This window comes from Eriocheir sinensis, chromosome 9, assembly GCF_024679095.1.
Source record: "Eriocheir sinensis breed Jianghai 21 chromosome 9, ASM2467909v1, whole genome shotgun sequence".
NCBI classification, from domain to species: domain Eukaryota; kingdom Metazoa; phylum Arthropoda; class Malacostraca; order Decapoda; family Varunidae; genus Eriocheir; species Eriocheir sinensis.
Genome location: NC_066517.1, coordinates 21,664,262 through 21,683,993, shown reverse-complemented (window position 1 = coordinate 21,683,993; position 19,732 = coordinate 21,664,262). Strand labels below are relative to the sequence as shown.

Below are 19,732 nucleotides of genomic sequence, written 5' to 3'. Positions count from 1 at the left end.
CACCTTTAATATGAGGTCGAATACCTTTCTTTGCATGAGATTCAATTCCAGTCCAGCATCATTCCTCCCTCATATTCTCTGCGCCTCCTCCTCTTCTTCTTCCTCTCCTTCCTCTCTCTTCCTCTCTTCCCTTCATCTGTTCTCATTCCTCCTCCTCTTCTTCTTCCTCTTCTACCCTCTTCCTCTTCCCTTCATCTGTTCTCATTTCTCCACTAAGTATTGTGTTCGTATTAAATTTCCCTCGCCTATTCTTTTTTTTCCTCCTTCCCTTATTCCTTCATTCTCCTATTTGTACATTATTCTTCTTTTCACTAACTTTCCTTCATCTCCCATTTCCTTGTCTATCTTTCTTTCCCCTTCCTTTTTTTTCCTATCCCATTTATCTTTTCATTAAGTTCTCTTCATCTCCCCTTTCCCTTTGCCTATTTTTTTACCCCATCCCCTAGTCCTTCATTTTCTACTCCATTCATCTTTTCACTTAATTCGTTTCATCTCCCCTTTCCCTTTGCCTATCTTTATTTACCCCATTCTTTATTCCTTCCTTTTCCTGTCCCTTTCATCTTTTCATCAAACTCCCTTCATCTCCCCTTTCTTTTCCTCCTTGCTCCCTTTTCATCCCTCTGTTTTCCCTTCTTTCTTACACGAGGTCCCATTTCAAGTCCAAGTTCCCATCTTCTGCCCCCTTCTTTCTCTTTCTCTTCCTCATCCCTTCATTTTCCTATACTGTTCATCGTTTTGCTTCCAATTTCCCTTCATCTTCCATTCCTCTTTTGCCCTTCCTCATTCCTTCCTTCATATTCCTACATCAAACGTCCTTTCTTCCTTTAATTCCCTTCACTTTCCCTTCACTCCCTTCCTCTTCCTTCACTCCCTTCATCCCTTCACTTGATTTCCTCTCCTCCTCCTCCTCCTCCTCCTCCTCCTACACAAACCACGTAGTATTTGGCTTGGCTTCACTCTTTGGCCTTTATTAAGCTTGGAATCAAATCCTTTTAAATGCTGGAAATAGAGGATCAGATTCCCTTGCATGTGGAATTGAGTCCCTTCCCTCGGCCGTTGCTTTGAGTCATCTTGCGCAGGTCACGGGGCGGACTGACTCATGTTTGGGGCCCAGCTTGTGAGGTCACGGGGTGGGTGGGAGAGAGAGAGAGAGAGAGAGAGAGAGAGAGAGAGAGAGAGAGAGAGCGAGAGAGAGAGAGAGAGAGAGAGATCGTCTTTAAAACAATCACAGGAAAGGATGAGGAGGAGGAGGAGAACTTGAAGGAGGAGAGGAAGAGGAGGAGGAGGAGGAGGGGGAGGAGGAGGAGAGGTAAGAATAAAGAAGAGGGACTTGAGGAGGAGACCGAAGAACTCAAAGTAGGAGAAGAACTAAAGGAGGGCGAGGAGGAGGAGGAGGAGGAGGAGGAGGAGGAGGAGGAGGAGGAGGAGGAGGAGGAGGAGGGAGACTATTGTTTTGACTAGAATGTTAAGGGAGAAGGAACGGAGGAAAGAGAGAGAGAGAGAGAGAGCGAGCTTTAGAGGCCAGAAACCTCTCTCTCTCTCTCTCTCTCTCTCGTACGTTTCCGTGCTCAAGACGGAATGGGAGAAGCAGGAGGAGAGAGAGAGAGAGAGAGAGAGAGAGAGAGAGAGAGAGAGAGAGAGAGAGAGAGAGAGAGAGAGAGAGAGAGAGAGAGAGAGAGAGAGAGAGAGAGAGAGAGAGAGAGAGAGAGAGAGAGAGAGAGAGAGAGAGAGAGAGAGAGAGAATAGGAAGAAAAGGAATAAAACAATAAAGAGAGGAAAAAGAGGAAGAGGAAGGGGTTCAAAGAGGACACAAAACAAGAGGAAGAGAAGAGGTGACCCTGCCCCTATCCTCTTAGTCCGCCCGACCGTCCATGGCAAGGAGTCAAGAGGAAGAGAGGAGAGGGAAAGAGGGTCAAAGAGGACAGTTAAGAGGAGGCGACCTTGCCCTATTTCCTCTTGGTGTAGCGTCCCATCCATATTAAACAGTGAAGAGAAGCAAAGAGGAAAAGAGGATAGAGAGAGAGAAGAGGAGGTCATAGGAGGTAGTAGGATTGAAGAGGAACAAGAGTAGCAAGAGGAATTAAGAGGAACAAAGAAGGACAGAGTAAAGTAAAGGAGAAAAGAGGAGAGAAAGAGGAAGAGGAAGGTCATAGGGAACTGAGTGTATGTTGAAGAGGAGAGGAGTAAGAGGAGTAAGAGGAACAAGGGGAAATAAGAAGAGTAGAAAGAACAAGGAGAGTAGGAGACGAAAAGAGGAAAGAGGAGAGAAAGAGGAAGAGGGAGGTCATAGGGGATAGAGTATACCTTCTCCGAGCCACGTGGGAGAGGAGAGGAGCAAGAGGAGTAAGAGGAACAAGAGGAACAAGGAAGGGCAGGAGCAAGTTTGGTGTCCCTTCTATTCCTCTTCTTCCTCTTACTCTTCTTCCTCCTCTTCTATCCTACGACCTCTAATGACCTCCTCTACTCTTTCTCTTCCCTCTTTACTCCTCTTTCCTCTTTGATGTGGATGGAACGCTACACCAAGAGGAAATGTAGCAAGGTCACCTCCTCTTAACTCTCCCCTCTGACCCTCTTCCCCTCTCCTCTTTTCCTCTTTACTCCTTGCTATGGGGCAGGGTCACCTCTTCCTCTTGTTTTTTTTTCCTTTTACCTCTCTTCATTTTCCTCCTTATTCTCCTCTTTATTTTCTTCTTTTTCATTTCCATCTTTTCCTCCTCTTTCCCCTCAGTCAGATGAAGGTGAAGAGCTGCTTTTTTCTTCTTCCTCTTTCATTTTCTTCTTTCTTATTTCTCCTTTTTTTTCTTTCTAGTCTTCCTTCTTCGCTATCATTATCCTCCTCCTCCTTTTCTTCCTCTTTTTCTCTTAATTCTTCTTGGACAATTGTTTTCTCTGGTGTATATCTTCATGAATGGGAGGAAAAGATGGCGCCACTATAAAAAACACTTGCCTGCTCCATGACGGGGTGGGGCCGACTACCATCCTGGCCCCTGAAGAAAGGCTACCGGCGCTATAGGCTGGCACGTAAAAAAAAATAAAAAATAAAAAAAATAAAAAATAAAGTAAGAGGGAAAATATGGAAAGAAAGGAAAAAAAAGGAAGTGAGAGAGAAAGGAAGAATAAAAACAAATAAAGTAAGAGGGAAAATATGAAAAGAAAGGAAAAAAAAGGAAGTGAGAGAGAAAGGAAGAATAAAAATAAATAAAGTAAGAGGGAAAATATGGAAAGAAAGGAAAAAAAAGGAAGTGAGAGAGAAAGGCAGAATAAAAACAAATAAAGTAAGAGGGAGAAGATGGAAAGAAAGGAAAAAAGAAAGGAAGTGAGAGAAAGGAAGAAGAAGAGGAATAAAACAGGAATAAGAGGGAAGAGGTATAAAGAGAGGAAAAAAAAAGTAGGAAGGAAGAAAACAAAAAAAAAATCTCCTTCCTCTTTTTTCCTCCTCCTCCTCCTCCTCGACCTTCACTTTTTGTATCGTTGTTCTCTATCTTTTTCTCCTCATTGTCGTTGTCTTTCCTCCTCCTCCTCCTCCTTCTGATTATGATACATGTTTGCTTCCTGAAGAAAATACGTGTGTGTGTGTGTGTGTGTGTGTGTGTGTGTGTGTGTGTGTGTGTGTGTGTGGTATCAGCTCCATCCCTTCGCTCATACACTTTAAAACCGCTGTTCCCTTCCCTTCCCTTCCCCTCCACTCTCTACCCTCTTTCCTCCCTTCCCCTCCTCCCTTCCTTCCTATCCTGCTCCTCCTCCCCCATCACCTTCCTTCTTCCTCCCTCCCTACCTCCCTTCCTATTCCTCCTCTTCTCCTCCTTCCTTCCTCATCCACTCCCCTTCTCTCCCCTTCCCTCCCCTTTCCCGGAGCACATAGATGTTTCCTGTCAAGTTGGTAATCCTGGTGACAAGAAGCTGAGTTAGGGGAAGGAAGGGGAAGGGCAGGGAAGGGATGGGGATGGAGGGGGAGGAGATTGCAGCAAGGGTGGGAACGAGAAGGGAGACGGAGAGGAAGGAGTCTTGAGGAAGGGAATGGAAGACGGTGTGTGTGTGTGTGTGTGTGTGTGTGTGTGTGTGTGTGTGTGTGTGTGTGTGTGTGTGATGAGAGATGGGTGTGGCGAGGTCTTAGGGAGCAGAGGAGCAAGCGAAAGAGGAGGAGGAGGAGGAGGAGGAGGAGAAGGAGGAGAGAAACCAATAAGCGGCGAAAGAGGTAAAAGGAGAGAGAGAGAAAAAAAACCCACCCAGGTATTGAAAGCTATAGAAAAGATGAAGGGAAGCAAATTCTGTCTTACGCGAGGGTTTGAAAGGGAAGAGGAGGAGGAGGAGGAGAAGGAGGAGGAGGAGAAGGAGGAGGAGGAATACGAAAAGGAGTTTGATGTAAGGGAGTGAAAAAGGAAGGAAGGCAAAGGAAGGCAAGGAGAGTGTTTGACTTGGCTGAAAGGAAGGAAAACAGGAGGAGGAGGTGGAGAAGGAAGATGAGGGAGACGAAGAAGAAGAAGAAGAAGAAGAAGAAGAAGAAGAAGAAGAAGAAGATGCAGAAAATGAGGAAGAAGAGAAAAAATACAAATTAAAAAAAAAAGAAAAAAAAAGTTAGCGTAGAAGAAAACAGGGAAAGGGAGGGAGTGAAAGGGAGATTCTAGAGTAAGGGAGATGCGTGGGTTTAACAGGGGAGTGGAGATCCGGGTTAAGGGGAGAGGGAAAGGGAGGAGGGTGGGGGTACCAGGGAGGAGGGGGAGGGAAAGGGGGGTAGTGGAGGGGCCAGCTAAATTTGAAGAGGACCCGATCGACTGTAACCACAAGACTCCCTTTGTCTAAACACATAAATCAAGTTCTTGTTTTTTACTTTCGTAGTTGAGTAGATTTATATTCTAGTAGCCTTTTCCTTTTTTCCTCTCTCTCTCTCTCTCTCTCTCTCTCAGGAGGAGGAGGAGGAGGAGGAGGAGGAAGAGGAGGGTTAGGGAACTAGGGTTGACCTCTGTTGAAACATATGAATAAATAAATCCAAATGTTGTTTTTTCACATATTTATACAATACTTCAACTGTTTGGAATCAGACTCGCTTCTCTCTCTCTTTGCATATATCTTTCTTCTTACTGTTTTTTTTCTTCCTTTTTCATTCTAACTGCTTCTATTATATTGTTTTTACTCTTTTCTTCCTCTCTCTCTCTCTCTCTCTCTCTCTCTCTCTCTCTCTCTCTCTCTCTCTGTTTTTTTTTCCTTTTTCATTCTAACTGCTTCTATTATATTGTTTTTACTCTTTTCTTCCTCTCTCTCTCTCTCTCTCTCTCTCTCCGTTTTATTTGTTTAGTTTCAAGATTTTATTTGTCAACGAAGCGAAGACTGCTCCCAAAATATAACGTCTGGCTGGTTGGTAGATATTAGTTTTCTTTTTTTCTTTGTTTTCCCCAATGGAGTAGAAGGAAAAAATATCTCCTAACGATGAATTGTGGGAGAGAAGAGGAGTTTGTTTCCCCCGACGGACCGAAATAATTGATGGCGGACTGAAGAAAAAAAAACAAGAGAGGGAAAAAGAGGGAAAGGGGAAAGGAGGGAAAGTACGTGGAGGAAAATGAAAGTAAAGGGAAAGGAAAGGAAATTGTTTAAGGGGAAAGGAAAAGGAAATGATAGAAAGTAGAAGGGAAAAAGAAATGATGAGAGGAAAGGAAATGAGGAAAAAGAGGAAAAGAAAGAAAAGAAAGAAAAGACAGTGAGGGATAAATGGTAAAAAGAAAGAAAGAAAGAATAGAAAGAAAGGGATAAAGGGTAGAAACGAAAAAAAGAAAAAAAAGGAAGAAAAGAAAGAAAAGACAGTGAGGGATAAAATGGTAAAAAGAAAGAAAGAAAGAGAATAGAGAGTAAGGGAGAAAGGGTAAAAAGAAAGAAAGAAAAGAAGAAAATAAAGAAAGAAAAACAGTAAGGGATAAACGGTAAAAAGAAAGAAACAAAGATAATAGAGAGTAAGGGATAAACAGTAGAAAGAAAGAAAAATAAATAAAGAGAGAAAAGAGACTAGACTAAGGGGTAAAGAATAGAAGAAAATAAAGATAGAGGGAATAGGCTGTAAGAGGTAAAGGGAGAAAGGGGGACTAAGGGAAGGCATTGTTAGGGGAAACTTGAAGTGGATAGGCCTATAGGAATTGCATCATCTGTGTTTAGCTGTTTTTGAAAAGTGTTTTGATTGTTTTTCTTTGTGTTGCTTATTGTTTTGTTTTGTTTTCTATTTTTTTTGTATTTTCCCATCGACTAGGCCTATAGTTTTTTTTAAGTTCATTTTCTTCTGTGATTTTCTTCCATGTGTGTATTTTCCTGTAATTCTTCTTCCTCGTCTTGTTTTACTTTTTGTTCTGTTTTGTTTCCCCCCCTCCCCCCTCTCTCTCTCTCTCTCTCTCTCTCTCTGGCGCCACTATGTCTACGAAGTCTCATTCCTTAAGCAGAATGTCTAGAATGAGCGTCTTAACACACACACACACACACACACACACACACACTATTGGCTCGAGTTCAGTTTATCAGTATTTCTTGTGTGTGTGTGTGTGTGTGTGTGTGTGTGTGTGTGTGTGTGTGTGTGTGCCGTTCCTGATCGCACATGTCTTGAATTTTGGAGGAATTAACGAAATTGGAGAGAGAGAGAGAGAGAGAGAGAGAGAGAGAGAGAGAGAGAGAGAGAGAGAGAGAGAGAGAGAGAGAGAGAGAGAGAGAGAGAGCGAGAGCGAGAAAGAGAGAGTAGGGTAAGACAAGAACAATAGGGAAAGGACATAAGAAAAAGGATGAGAGAGAGAAAGGGGGTGGGAGAATAAGGGGGAGATCTGCAAGGGGAAAAGGGAGAGAGAGGGGAGGGGAAAAGAGGAACAGAGAGACATCATGGGAAAAGGGGAGGAAGGGGTAAGAAGGGGAGCTGCGAGTAAGCTTTAAGAGGATAGCGCTGAGGGGAGGCAGGATGCGAGCTGGTCGGGGAAAAGCAACGCTGTCTCTAGGAAGCACCTTTAAGAGATAGCCTGACCCCGAATATTAGACCCGGAGAGAGAGAGAGAGAGAGAGAGAGAGAGAGAGAGAGAGAGAGAGAGAGAGAGAGAGAGAGAGAGAGAGAGAGAGAGAGAGAGAGAGAGAGAGAGAGAGAGAGAGAGAGAGAGAGAGAGAGAGAGAGAGAGAGAGAGAGAGAGAGAGAGAGAGAGAGAGAGAGAGAGAGAGAGATCTAGTCGGTTTGGTTGGCTGGTTAGGGATGGTAATTGTTTTAAGGGTTGTGTGGGTTGTGTGTGCGTGTGTGTGTGTGTGTGTGCGTGTGTGTGTGTGTGTGTACTCGTGTGTATGTTTGTGTCCCTCCCACCAATACTACTGTTACTACTACTACTGTTACTACTACTACTACTACTACTACTACTACTACTACTACTACGGTTGCTGAGGATTGCTGTAAAAGTCTATGGGAGATGGTATTCACATTTAATTTTCTACTACCACTTTACTGCTTCTACTACTACTACTACTACTACTACTACTACTACTACTACTACCATGAATACTACTGGTAAATGCATATAAATGTGTGTTAAACCTGCTGCTTCTCATCCTTCTTTTCCTCCTCCTCCTCCTCCTCTTCCTCCTCCTCCTCCTTCTCACACCAATTCCTTGTAGTCATTCATCGTACCAAGGCGCTATGTAAACAAGGCGGCGGGAAGGGAGGGAAGGAGGCGAAGGGAGAAGAGAAGAAGAGAGGGGGTAAAGGCGAAGGAAAGAGGGAAGGAAAAGGGAGGGAAAGTAAAGGACAGAAGTAAAGGGCAGGGAGAGTATACGAAAAGGAGCAGAAAGGAAAGGAAAGTGAAGGAAAGGAAAGGAAAGAGAGAAAGTAAGGGAAAGGAAGGAAAGCAAAGGAGAGGAAAGTATAGAGAAGGAGAGATAGAAAGTCAGGGAGGATTAGCTAAGGTAGGGGAAGGAAAGGCAGGAAGGGAAGGGAAGGCAAGGGAAGGGTAGAAGAGGCAGGAAGGGAAGGGAAGGGAAGGGTAGGAGAGGCAGGAAGGGAAGGGAAGGGTAGGAGAGGCAGGAAGGGAAGGGAAGGCAAGACAAGGGAAGGGTAGGAGAGGCAGGAAGGGAAGGGAAGGGTAGGAGAGGCAGGAAGGGAAGGGAAGGTAAGACAAGGGAAGGGTAGGAGAGGCAGGAAGGGAAGGGAAGGCAAGACAAGGGAAGGGTAGGAGAGGCAGGAAGGGAAGGGAAGGCAAGACAAGGGAAGGGTAGGAGAGACAGGAAGGGAAGGGAAGAGAAGGGAGGATGACATAACGTGTAAATCTCTATTGCTAAGAGGAAGCTTCTGCCCTTCCTCCTCTTAGTCTCCTCTTGACAGGGAGCTGAGAGAGAGAGAGAGAGAGAGAGAGAGAGAGAGAGAGAGAGAGAGAGAGAGAGAGAGAGAGAGAGAGAGAGAGAGAGAGAGAGAGAGAGAGAGAGAGAGAGAGAGAGAGAGAGAGAGAGAGAGAGAGAGAGAGAGAGAGAATGTGTGTGTGTGTGTGTGTGTGTGTGTGTGTGTGTGTGTGTGTGTGTGCGGTGAGCGGCGTGTCTTGATTGTAGTTCTTGGTCGATGTTTAGCTCAAGTTTGATTGAGTTAAATGGGTGTAAGAGGAGGAGGAGGAGGAGGAGGAGGAGGAGGAGGAGGAAGAAGAGGCGTAAAAGGCTGTGCAGTTTTTATCAGAATATCTATTAGTATTGACTTTATGTATGTATGCATGTATGTATGTATGTATGTATGTACGTATATTGGTAGGTAGGTCGGTATTAGTGTTAGTATGAGCATAAGGGAGATATTCATAAGGTTTTGTTGGTAAGAGAACCGGGTAGGACACGGAGTAATGGGTTTAGACTGGATAAATTCAGATTCAACAGGGACATAGGCAAAAATTGGTTTACTAGCGGGGTTGTGGATGAGTGGAATAGGCTTAGCAGTCATGTGGTGAGTGCCAGTACAATTGTCACATTAAAAAATAGATTAGATAAATTCATGGACAGCGATATTAGGTGGGGTTAGATACACGGGAGCTTAGGGTCAAAGGAGCTGCCTTGTATAGGCCTACCGGCCTCTTGCAGACTCCAACGTTCTTATGTTCTTATGCTCTTATGAGTGAGGCTACGTATATAAAACTCACAACCTTATTAAATCTACCTTGATCTAATACCTGTCCAGCGCTTCCTTATTTTTCTACTACCCTGGCAATAAGGTGTGTCGGGATGTAGGTGTGTTAGGGTGCTGGTGTGTCGGGGTGGTGGTGTGTCGGGGTGCTGGTGTGTCGGGATGTAGGTGTGTTAGGGTGCTGGTGTGTCGGGGTGCTGGTGTGTCGGGGTGCTGGTGTGTCGGGGTGCTGGTGTGTTGGGGTGCTGGTGTGTCGGGGTGCTGGTGTGTCGGGGTGCTGGTGTGTCGGGGTGCTGGTGTGTCGGGGTGCTGGTGTGTTGGGGTGCTGGTGTGTTGGGGTGCTGGTGTGTTGGGGTGCTGGTGTGTCGGGGTGCTTTTGTGTTGGGGTGCTGGTGTTGTCAGTGCTGGTGTGTCGGGGTGCTGGTGTGTGGGGGTGCTGGTGTGTCGGGGTGCTGGTGTGTTGGGGTGCTGGTGTGTCGGGGTGCTGGTGTGTGGGGGTGCTGGTGTGTGGGGGTGCTGGTGTGTTGGGGTGCTGGTGTGTGGGGGTGCTGGTGTGTTGGGGTGCTGGTGTGTGGGGGTGCTGGTGTGTTGGGGTGCTGGTGTGTCGGGGTGCTGGTGTGTCGGGGAAGTGTGTCAAAGAATAGGAAGAAGGGAGCAAGCAAGGAAGGAAGGAAGGGAGGGAGGAAGGAAAGAGGGAAGTTAAGTTGGTGTTTCGGGATGTCGGTGTGTCGGTCTGTTGGTGTGTCGGTGTGTCGGGGTGCTGGTGTGTCGGGGTGTCGGTGTGTCGGGGTGTCGGTGTGTCGGTCTGTTGGTGTGTCGGTGTGTCGGGGTGCTGGTGTGTCGGGGTGTCGGTGTGTCGGGGTGTTGGGGTGTCTCGCGTCAGGCGGCGGGACAGGTGCGTGGGATCGTGTGTTAGTGGGTAATGCATATCGACCCCCTTCTGTGGCGGGTTAAATAATGCCCCAACACGCCCCGCACGACGAGTCAGGATCTCACCGTTGCCAGATTATCGTACTCAGAGCATAGTGATTACCGGTTTCTGGCGCCTAACTATTGCCAAGAGACATCAGGTATTAACTATTTTATCGATAAATATAAATGAATTTCGTTGTTGGGGACCAGGAGGTAGGTTTTGGATCGGAAGTCGGTTAATATAAGAGGCTGAGCACGACAATCTGGCAGCGTTAGTCAGGATGGGCAGTGTATCTTTGGCCTCACTCGACGTCCTCAAGTCATGCGTAATGGGAATACCAGTGTAGAGAGTAATGAAAGGAAGGGAGGAGGAGGAGGAGGAAGGAAAACAAAATGAGGAATGGAGTTGATGAAGCGTAGAAAGTAAGGAAAGAAAGGAGGGAAGGAGTAGTGAGAGGCAAAAGGGGAATATGTGATGGAAGAAACAGCGTAGAAAGTAAGGAGAGTAAGGAAAGGAGGAGGAGGAGGAAGGAAAACAAAATGAAGAATAGACTTGGAGCGTAGAAAGTAAGGGAAGAAAGGAAGGAAGGAGTAGTGAGAGGCAAAAGGGAATGTGTGATGGAAGAAACAGCGTAGAAAGTAATGAAAGGAAGGGATGAGGAGGAGGAAGGGGAAGAAAATGAGGAATGGAGTTGATGGAGCATAGAACGTAAAGAAAGAAAGGAAGGAGTAGTTAGAGGCAATAGAGGAAGGTGTGATGGAAGAAAGAAGAAACACCGTAGAAGGCAAAGGAAGGGTAGGAGAGGCAGGAAGGGAATGGAAGGGAAGGCAAGGGTAGGGTAGGAGAGACAGGGATGGAGGATATGGAGAAGAGAAACGGAAGAGAGAGATACAAATGAAAGATAAAGGAGAGGATGAAAGTAAAATAAAGGAACCATAGGGAAAAACGTTTTATTTGGGGAAAGGAAGGAAGGAAGGAAGAAAAGAAGTGCAAGAAAGAAATGTAGAGGAGGAAGAAAGGATTTATTGGAGGGAGGGAGGATGATGAGGGAAGGATGAAGGTAAGGAAAGGGACCAATAGGGAAAAGAATTACGTTTGGGGAAAGAAAGGAAAAAAGGAAGTTAAAGAAAGAGGAAAATAAATAAAGAAAGAAACAGTTGAAGATTTAAAGGGAGGGTTTGAGAGGCAACATTTAAGAGGGTAGAAAACAATGAAAGAGAAAATGGAAATAGGGATAATCAAAGGGGAAAGAAAAGGGAGGATAAGGGAGAAGGAGGAGGAGGGGGAGGAAAGATGGGTATTGGAAGGCCGGAAATATGTTTGGGGAGACTAGAAGAGGAGGAGAAACAGAAGGAGGAGGAGAAGAAGGGGGAGGAGATGAAGGCTAATTAACGAAAATGGGGAGATAAATAATAAAAGATAAATAAGATGATAAATAAAATGAATAAGAAAAAGACAAAAAAGGAAGAATATCAAAGAATAGAAAGAAGAAAACAAGAAAGGAAGGAAATGGGAAGGTAAGAGGTAAGACTCGAAATAAAGTAAACCTAAGGAAAGGATTAATAAGAAGAAAAAGACGAAAGAGGAAGAGTCAAAGAATAGGACGAAGGAAGCAAGGAAGGAAGGAAGGAAGGAAAGAGGGAAGTTAAGAGGTAAGATTGGAGACTAAGAAATTGAAGAAATGAATGAATAAGAAAAAGAAGAAAGAGGGAGAGTGTCAAAGAATAGGAAGAAGGGAAGGAAGAAGGGAGAGCATGAGGCGGGTGAGAAGGCAATGAGGGGAGAGATATGTGCTTTGAAAGTGGTCTGCCCTGGGAGGATCGTGGGAGGGGAGGAGAGGGGGGAGATGGGGAGGGAGAGGAGGGAGAGGAGGGAAGGATATGTGGAGGAAGGAGGGGGGAGAGCCAATCCCTAGGGACTCCACCCACTAATGGAGTGTTGGGAAACCAATTATCTAAAGGTTGGGTTATTTGGAGGAGGAGGAGGAGGAGGAGGAGGAGGAGGAGGAGCAACAGGAAAGAAAGAAGGAAAGTAGGGAGAAAAAGAAAAAGGAAGCAATGAAGGAAGGAGGGAAAGAATAAAGAGGAAAAAAAATCATGAAGAAGAGGAGAAGAAGGAGGAAGAGGAGGAGGAGGAGGAGAAGGAGGAGGAGGAGGAAGAGAAGAAATACAGAGAATGCGAAACATTGAAGGGTGCAGAATCTGGAGAAGTATAGAAAAAGAAGAAGAAGAAGAAGAAGAAGAAGAAGAAGAAGAAGAAGAAGAAGAAGAAGAAGAAGAGGAAGAGGAGTAGGAGGAGAAGGAAGAGGAGAAGGAGGAGGAGGAGGAGGAGGAGACTAGACTAGACAGTGAATGGTGAAGAATCTGGAAAAGTATAGGAGAAGAAGAAGAAGAAGAAGAAGAAGAAAATTAAGGAAAAGAGGAGAAGCTGGACAAGGAGGAAGAAGATGAGTACGAGGAGGAGAAGCAGAAGGAGGAGGAGGAGGAGGAGGAGGAGGAGATGAAGGCTAATTAACGAAGATGGGGAGAGAAACACTAAAAGGGAGGTAAATTAGGTAGGTGATTGCAGGGTGAAGAGGGTGAGGGAAGGGAGGGAAGAGAGAGAGGAAGGGAGAAGGGTAGGAGAGGGAAGGGAGACTAAAGGAAGAGGTTAAGGGAGGGGAAAGGGAAGGCTGAAAGGGCACTGAAAGGGTGAGAGAGAAAATAAAAAATAAAGGAAGAAGGAAAGAAGGAACATTAATCAGGAGAAGAAAAGGGGAAGAGAAAGGGAAGGAAAAGGAACGTAAAGAAATTGAAGGAGATGGAATAAAGGAAACAACAAGGAATAAATAAATGAATAAGGAATACGGGAAATGGGAGAGGGGAGGAAAGGGTGAGAATAAAGGAATAGAAGGAAGGGAAGAAAAGGGAACAGGGAAAAATATGGAGAGTGAAAGAGGGAAGGAGAGAAGTGAAAGGGAGGAACAAATAGAAATGAAAGAAAGGGAAGAAAAAGTAGTGTAAAGGAACTATAGGAGATGGAATAAGGGAAACAAGGAATAAATGGATAAACAGGAATATGGAAAAGGAGAGGAAAGAGGAATTTAAAGAAGCTGGAGGGGAAAGAAGAGGGGAAGTAAAGGAAACATAAAAAGGAATTAAATCATATATACATTTTGTTTTCAATTTCAAACGTTCTAACTGATTCAAAAGCACTAGAAGGAAAGAATGTTGGTGAGAAAATGAGTTTAAGAATAATGAATGAAAGTGAATGAGTGAGTGAGTGGCGGAGTGAGTAAATTAGTAAAGGAGTTATTGAATGAACGAATATCGAAATGCGTGAATAAAGAAGTGTATAGTGGAGTTAGCGACTGATTGAGTGAGTGAGTGAGTGAGTGAGTGAGTGAGTGAGTGAGTGCCGAAGTGAATAAACTCGTAAGGGAATGATTGAATATGCGAATTCCAGAACGAGTCAATAAACAAGTGAGTGATGTAGTGAGTGAATGAGTGAGTGAATGCATTATTGAAGGCATGATATAATGAACAAGTACTGAAATGACTGAATGAACAAGTGTTTGACGTAGTAGTAGAAGTAGTGAGTGACTGAGACAACGGCTGAATGTCACATGTGAATGAGCTACGTATGAGTGAGTGAGTGAGTGGGTGACGAAGCGTGGGAGTGTGTTTTGACGCGAGCTTAAGCCATGACGTGGGTGACCTATGAAGGAAAGGGCGGGGAAGGGCGGGAGGGAGAGGGGAGAGGGAGAGATATAAGCTGAAAGGATGTTTATGCAAGGGAATAGGAAGAAGGAGGAGGAGGAAGATGAGAAGGAAGAGTAAGGGGAAGAGTATATGAAGGAAATAATGAGTTGGAGGTGAACATGATGAAAGGGTAATGATGAAAGGGTTAATGTAAGGGGAATAGAGGAGGAGAAGGAGGAGGAAGATGAATGAGGAGCAAGATGAAGGAAATATGAAGGAGGGAACAAGTGGGAGGTAAACATTCTGAACGGGTGTATATGCAAGGGAAATAGGGAGAAGGAAAAGGAGGAGGAAGATGAAGAAACGAAGAGTAAGACGAAGAAAAACTAAAGGAGGAAACAAATAAAAGGAGATGACCAAGTGAAAATTAATGAAAAAAATAGATGAAATGAAGACAACAGAAGGAGAGATGAAGAAACAAGAGAAAGTTGAAGAAAAATTGAAGGAGGAAACACACAGAAGGAGGTGAAAATGAGCAAAATAATGAAGAAAATAGAAGAAATGAAGACAACAGGAGGAAAATGAAGAAACAAGAGAAAGTTGAAGAAAAACTGAAGGAGGAAACACATAGAAGGAGGTGAAAATGAGCAAAATAATGAAGAAAACAGAAGAAATGAAGATAACAGGAGGAGAGAGAGAGAAAACGATGCAGGAGGAAAATAATGAAAAAACCTAAGAAACAAAAGATTAGGAATAGAAGAGAAAGAGAGGAAACAAGAACAATAAAACTTAAAGGAGGAAACAAGGTGGAGGAAGTGAACACGTGTGAAATAATGAAGAAAAGACGGAAAATAAAGGAAAGCAAAGAAGGAAAGGGAGGAAACGATACAGAAGGAAAATAACGAAAACAAGAACAAGAAAACATAGAGGAGGGAACAAGGTGGAGGAAGTGAACAAGTATGAAATAATGAAGAAAACGGGGAAAAAAAAGGAAAGCAAAGAAGGAAAGTGTGGAAACAATGTAGAGGGAAAATAATGAGAACCTGACAAACATGAAAAAAGGAATTAATGAGAGAAAAGAAAAGATGACCAAGGAAAACAATGAAAAGGAACATAAGAAAAAAGAGTAAAAGAAAAAGGGAAGAAACGATGCATGAGGATAATTATGAAAACCAAACAAATAAGAAAAAAAGAATAAAAAGAGAGAGGAAGGAAAACCTACATTCACATTAAAAAAAGACAAGTCCAATCATACCTCTTTCCTCTGTACCTCTTCCTCTTGGACACGGCGCCTTTAAAATGTCTATATATGTCCTCTTTTTTGGCTTATTATGCAGTGCCGGAGAGGGAGAGAGAGGAAGGAGGGAGAGAGGAAGGGAAGGGAGGGGGACAGAGGGCGGGGTAATGGCCGTCAACTAAAGGAAAAAAAGAAAAACAAGGGCAGGACTCCCCTCAGCCATACGTGACGTCATGACTTCGCAGCGTCCTTATCCTCGTCGCCTCCGTCCATGTTGTTGCGTCATTTGTTTACCTTTCGTCATGCGCGCAGCCATCTTGGAACTCCGAGGCTTGTGGGTAGGAACGAACAAGCCTCCTGTGAATAGTATACTTGTTGTTATTATGAATGTTTGCGTGTGGATATATATTTAGTTTCCGGTATGTCGAGGAATTTATGATAAGTGGGAGAGGGGAGGATATGTATGAGAGAGAGAGAGAGAGAGAGAGAGAGAGGGAGAGGGAGAGGGTGTGGGAGAGGGAAAGAGAGAGATTGGATTGGCAAGGGAGGGGTCAGGAGGGGAGGGGAGGGCGGCAGCGTGGTTGCCATGGTAACCACTCACTCGTACGCATAGAGGGTCGTGGTGAGAGGGGAGAGAGAGGGAAGGGAGAGGGGAAGAGAGAGGGGAGAAGAGGGGAGGAGGTGTGGCCCAGTGACCCGTAACACACACACACGCACACACACACACACACACACACACACACACACACACACACAACGTCTTTCCTCACATTCTGCTTTTAAATGCTCCCTTGACTGAAATGTTTCAAGTCTCATTTTCCCCTGACGTGTTTTTGTGTTTATTTTCCCCTAACGTGTTTTTATGTTTATTTCGTTTTATTACTTGGTTGTTTTTTTTTTTACCGTTTTTTGATGCCTTTACATTTGTGCTTTTGGCCTGAAACCTAAATAGAGAAGGAGGAGGAGGAGGAGGAGGACGAGGAGGAAGAGGAGGCGATGGCAGTTTGCATTTAATTTTACACAAACACAACAAGATCTGGATTTTTGGACAAACTTTATGCTCTCTCTCTCTCTCTCTCTCTCTCTCTCTCTCTCTCAATCAAACAGTTTCTTTTCTTGGCTTTAATTTCCTTTATTTTTGGCAATACTTAACTTTGCTTCTGATTGTGTTTCCAATTTCAAAGTTCAGAGATTTTTTTTTCATCCCTTTTCGCCAAATTGCGGAATAATTAATGTTGGAAGGCTCTCATGTGTTAGGTGTGTGTGTGTGTGTGTGTGTGTGTGTGTGTGTGTGTGTGTGTGTGTGTGTGTGTGTGTGTGTGTGTGTGTGTGTGTGTTTCATTATTTTTATCTGTGTTATTTTCTTTCTCATTTCTTTATAATTTTGTCTTTTATATTACTCCTTAAAATTGCGTATACAGTTTGCACATGCGGTTATATTTGGCAACACAATTTATTTTACTGGTGTGTGTGTGTGTGTGTGTGTGTGTGTGTGTGTGTGTGTGTGTGTGTGTGTGTGTGTGTGATGCTAGAGGGTGACGTGGGCCATCCAGGTAAACAGAGCCTCAGGTAAACAGGTGTGCAGAGGTGTGACGCCTCGTGACATTTGATAAGGTTAGAGGTTGTCCGGGTATCGTAAGATGATATGAATCACCTTGACTTTCTCTGCGCCACTCTCTTTGTCTTCTCTTTCTCTCTTTCTTATTTCTCTTCACTTTCTCTTTCTTCTCTCTTTCTTTCCACTTTCTCTTTTTTCTCTACTTTCCTCCTCTTCTCTCTCCACTCTCTTCTTTTATCGGTTATACTTGTTTTCAGTTTAGTTTTTAATCGTCGTTCTTGTCCTCGGCCACTTTCTATATGGCTTTTGCTTGTTCTTTTCATATTTGCTTGTTTTTATATATATGTATTTTATTAGTCTTCCGGTCTGTTTTCTATTCTTTTCAATGCTTTTCAGTTTTATTAATCTATATATGTTTTTAATTGTCAGTTCTCAGTGTGTATTTCTGTCTCTCAATCTATCTGTGTCTGCCTGTCTCTCTGTCCTTTCTATCTATCTGTTTGTCTGTCTACCTGCTTGTCTGTCTGTGTGTCTCGTGTGTAGGCTGTGAATGGTCTATTTTTAATCTTTTTACTAAGCCTCTTACTCGTTCATTCATAAACACAGTGGTCATTGAGAATTCATGTAACTCATAGTAAACCGATGAACGCGTGGTTTCATATGGTATAAAAAAGTATGTGGCTGACTTAATAATTCCATCCGCTCATAACAGTGTAAATTATCCTGAAAATATCACATGCATATAGTCAATGGGAAAAAGCAGCAAACTTATGACGTAAAAAGAAATGTGTCAAGCACTTCTTGTAGATTTTATTTTGCCTTTTCGTAATGTGATTCTTTTCATTGGTAACTCTCGTCGTGGATGTGATTATATCTTAACGGTCAGGTAAATCATCAGGTGAAGCTGAACATGGAAAGCGGACTGCGTAAGATTTATGATTTTCCTGCGTTTCCTGCATCATGACTTAAAGCGTGCAGTGTTTCATCCTCAGAACAGTAAAGTTTCATTTTATACGTATTTGTATTCGATATTTCAGTATGGAAAAATGATATAGTGTTGCATAGTGAAACGTGATATGTTCTGTCCGTAGATTTGCCTTCGATTTCTGAATTTTGTTTTAGTTGATAGTAAAGTAAATGACCGTCACTCACATTTGAGCACATCAAGTCAACTGATAAATAAAGTTGATAATAATTAGTTAAGTGTGACTATTTTTTCCCTTAGAATTTTATATTTCTGTTAAAATATAAAACTATTCAAGTTGGACTCGATGTGAACTTCAGCTCCGTAGATTTTAAATCATATTGAAGTCATGGAGGGAAAAATGCGTCTTACTAATGAATCTCCATTAATTAACCGTGACTGTGTTTTGAGAGCCGGCGAGTGAATGGAGAGATGGACGAGCCGGAGAGAGAGAGAGAGAGAGAGAGAGAGAGAGAGAGAGAGAGAGAGAGAGAGAGAGAGAGAGAGAGAGAGAGAGAGAGAGAGAGAGATGGGAGAATACACAGAAGCAAAATAACATTAGTAAAACAAAGGAATAAAAAAGGGAGGGAGGAAGTGAAAGGGAGAGAAAGAGAGAATCTGAATATTCGTGGATGTTTTAAGGAAAGAAATAATGTTGGATATCATATTGTGGCACTTAAGCTGTAGTGACGATAAGGCATATAACGGAGAGGAAAATGTTTGAAAGTAGAAGACAGCAAAGTGTAGAAAAATAGGAAACAGGATAGATGAACGGACATAGCACGGAAAGATCGGTAATAAAATAAAATAAACAAACACATACAAACAGAAAAACAAGAAAGCACTTATTCCTCTCATGTCTATTAAAGCAGTGTCACAGAGAACAAAAAATGTGGTAAATAAAAGAAAACAAAAAACAAGAATGCGCAAAAAAGAAAATCAGACATGAAAAAAAGCATAAAAAAACGATGAAACAGAATGGAGTCGTGAGGGGAAAATACACTTGAGTTAAATTGATGGAGGAAAACAAATCGTAAAAGAAAACTAAAATATTGCAATGCAGAAAATGGCGAAAATGTACATACATGACGCGGAAAATAGACCATAAAGATTTTCCCAGCGAGACTCTAAGAAAAGATTACTTAGACTTATTGGAGGAAAAGAATGTAAAGAAAAGCACAGCAGATGAAAAAAAATCAGTAATAAAAGAGATGTCGTAGAGTTTAAAATGGACATGGAAACAGACCGAGCTTAGAGGTTAGAGAAACTTAACAAAAAAAAAAATCACTGTCGCACTGGAGAAAAAAAAGTAATAAGCACAGCAGAAAAAAGTAATAAAAAAGTAGTAAAAAAGTAATAAAAGTAATAAAGTCAATCAATCAATCAACCAATAAATAAATAAATTAATAAATAAATAGATAAATAAATAAATAAATAGATAAATAAATAAATAAATAAAAGTAATAAAAGTAATAAAAAATAATAAAAGTAATAAGCACAACAGAAAAAAAATAATAAAAAAGATGTCGTAGAGTTTAACACGGACATGGAAAGAGACCGAGCAGAATTGGTTAAAGGAACTTAACCAAAAAAAAGTCTCTGTCGCACTGGAGCAAATAAAGATTAGGTGAGTCACAGCAAAATACATAATAAAACAGTAAAAAAAGGGAGACGTCGTAGAGTCTAACATTGTCGTGGAAAGAGACCGGGCGGAACTGGTTAGCGAGACTTAACTAATATGAAAGTCACTCAGCCGTAAGGAGCAAAAGAAAATAATGAAAATCACAACAAAGCACAAAAGAACAACAGCAAGAAAAGGAGATGTAGTATAGTTTAGCAAGGACATGAAAACAGACTCAGCAGCATTGGTTTGCGAGACTTAACTAACATAAGACAAAAACATGCAGCCTTACTGTAGCGAAGAAAAGAAAAGAAAAATCACAGCAAGAGAAAAAAAGTAAAAAAAAAAAAAAAAAGATGTAGTAGTTTAACATTTTCATGGAAGCAGACTGAACAGAACTGGCTGGCAAGACTTCCTAAAAAGGCCACTAAGCCAGACTGGAGCTAAAGAAAACAAAGAAAAATTACAGCAATACAGGAAAAACAGTGAAAAAAAGTGTAGTAGAGTTTAACATGGACATATTAATAAACCGAACAGAAATGGTTCTCGGTTTCAACAACTACAACAACAAAAGCTACTCAACCCTACTGGAGCCAAAGAAAATAAAGAAAATGAAAACGAAAAACAAAATAACAGTAATAAAACGGAAATGTGGTAGAGTT

General features: G+C 42.7%; 1 protein-coding gene across 1 annotated transcript; it reads right to left on the bottom strand.

Annotated features, from left to right (window-relative positions):
• Positions 1–9,206: 9,206 nt before the first annotated feature.
• On the bottom strand, positions 9,207–15,200 carry LOC126996300 (uncharacterized). The gene is made up of 2 exons (XM_050856678.1): positions 15,166–15,200; positions 9,207–9,645 (listed from the first exon to the last, which is right to left on the bottom strand). The coding sequence occupies exons 1-2, from the start codon at positions 15,198–15,200 to the stop codon at positions 9,207–9,209; spliced, it is 474 nt and encodes a 157-aa protein (XP_050712635.1).
• Positions 15,201–19,732: the final 4,532 nt, after the last annotated feature.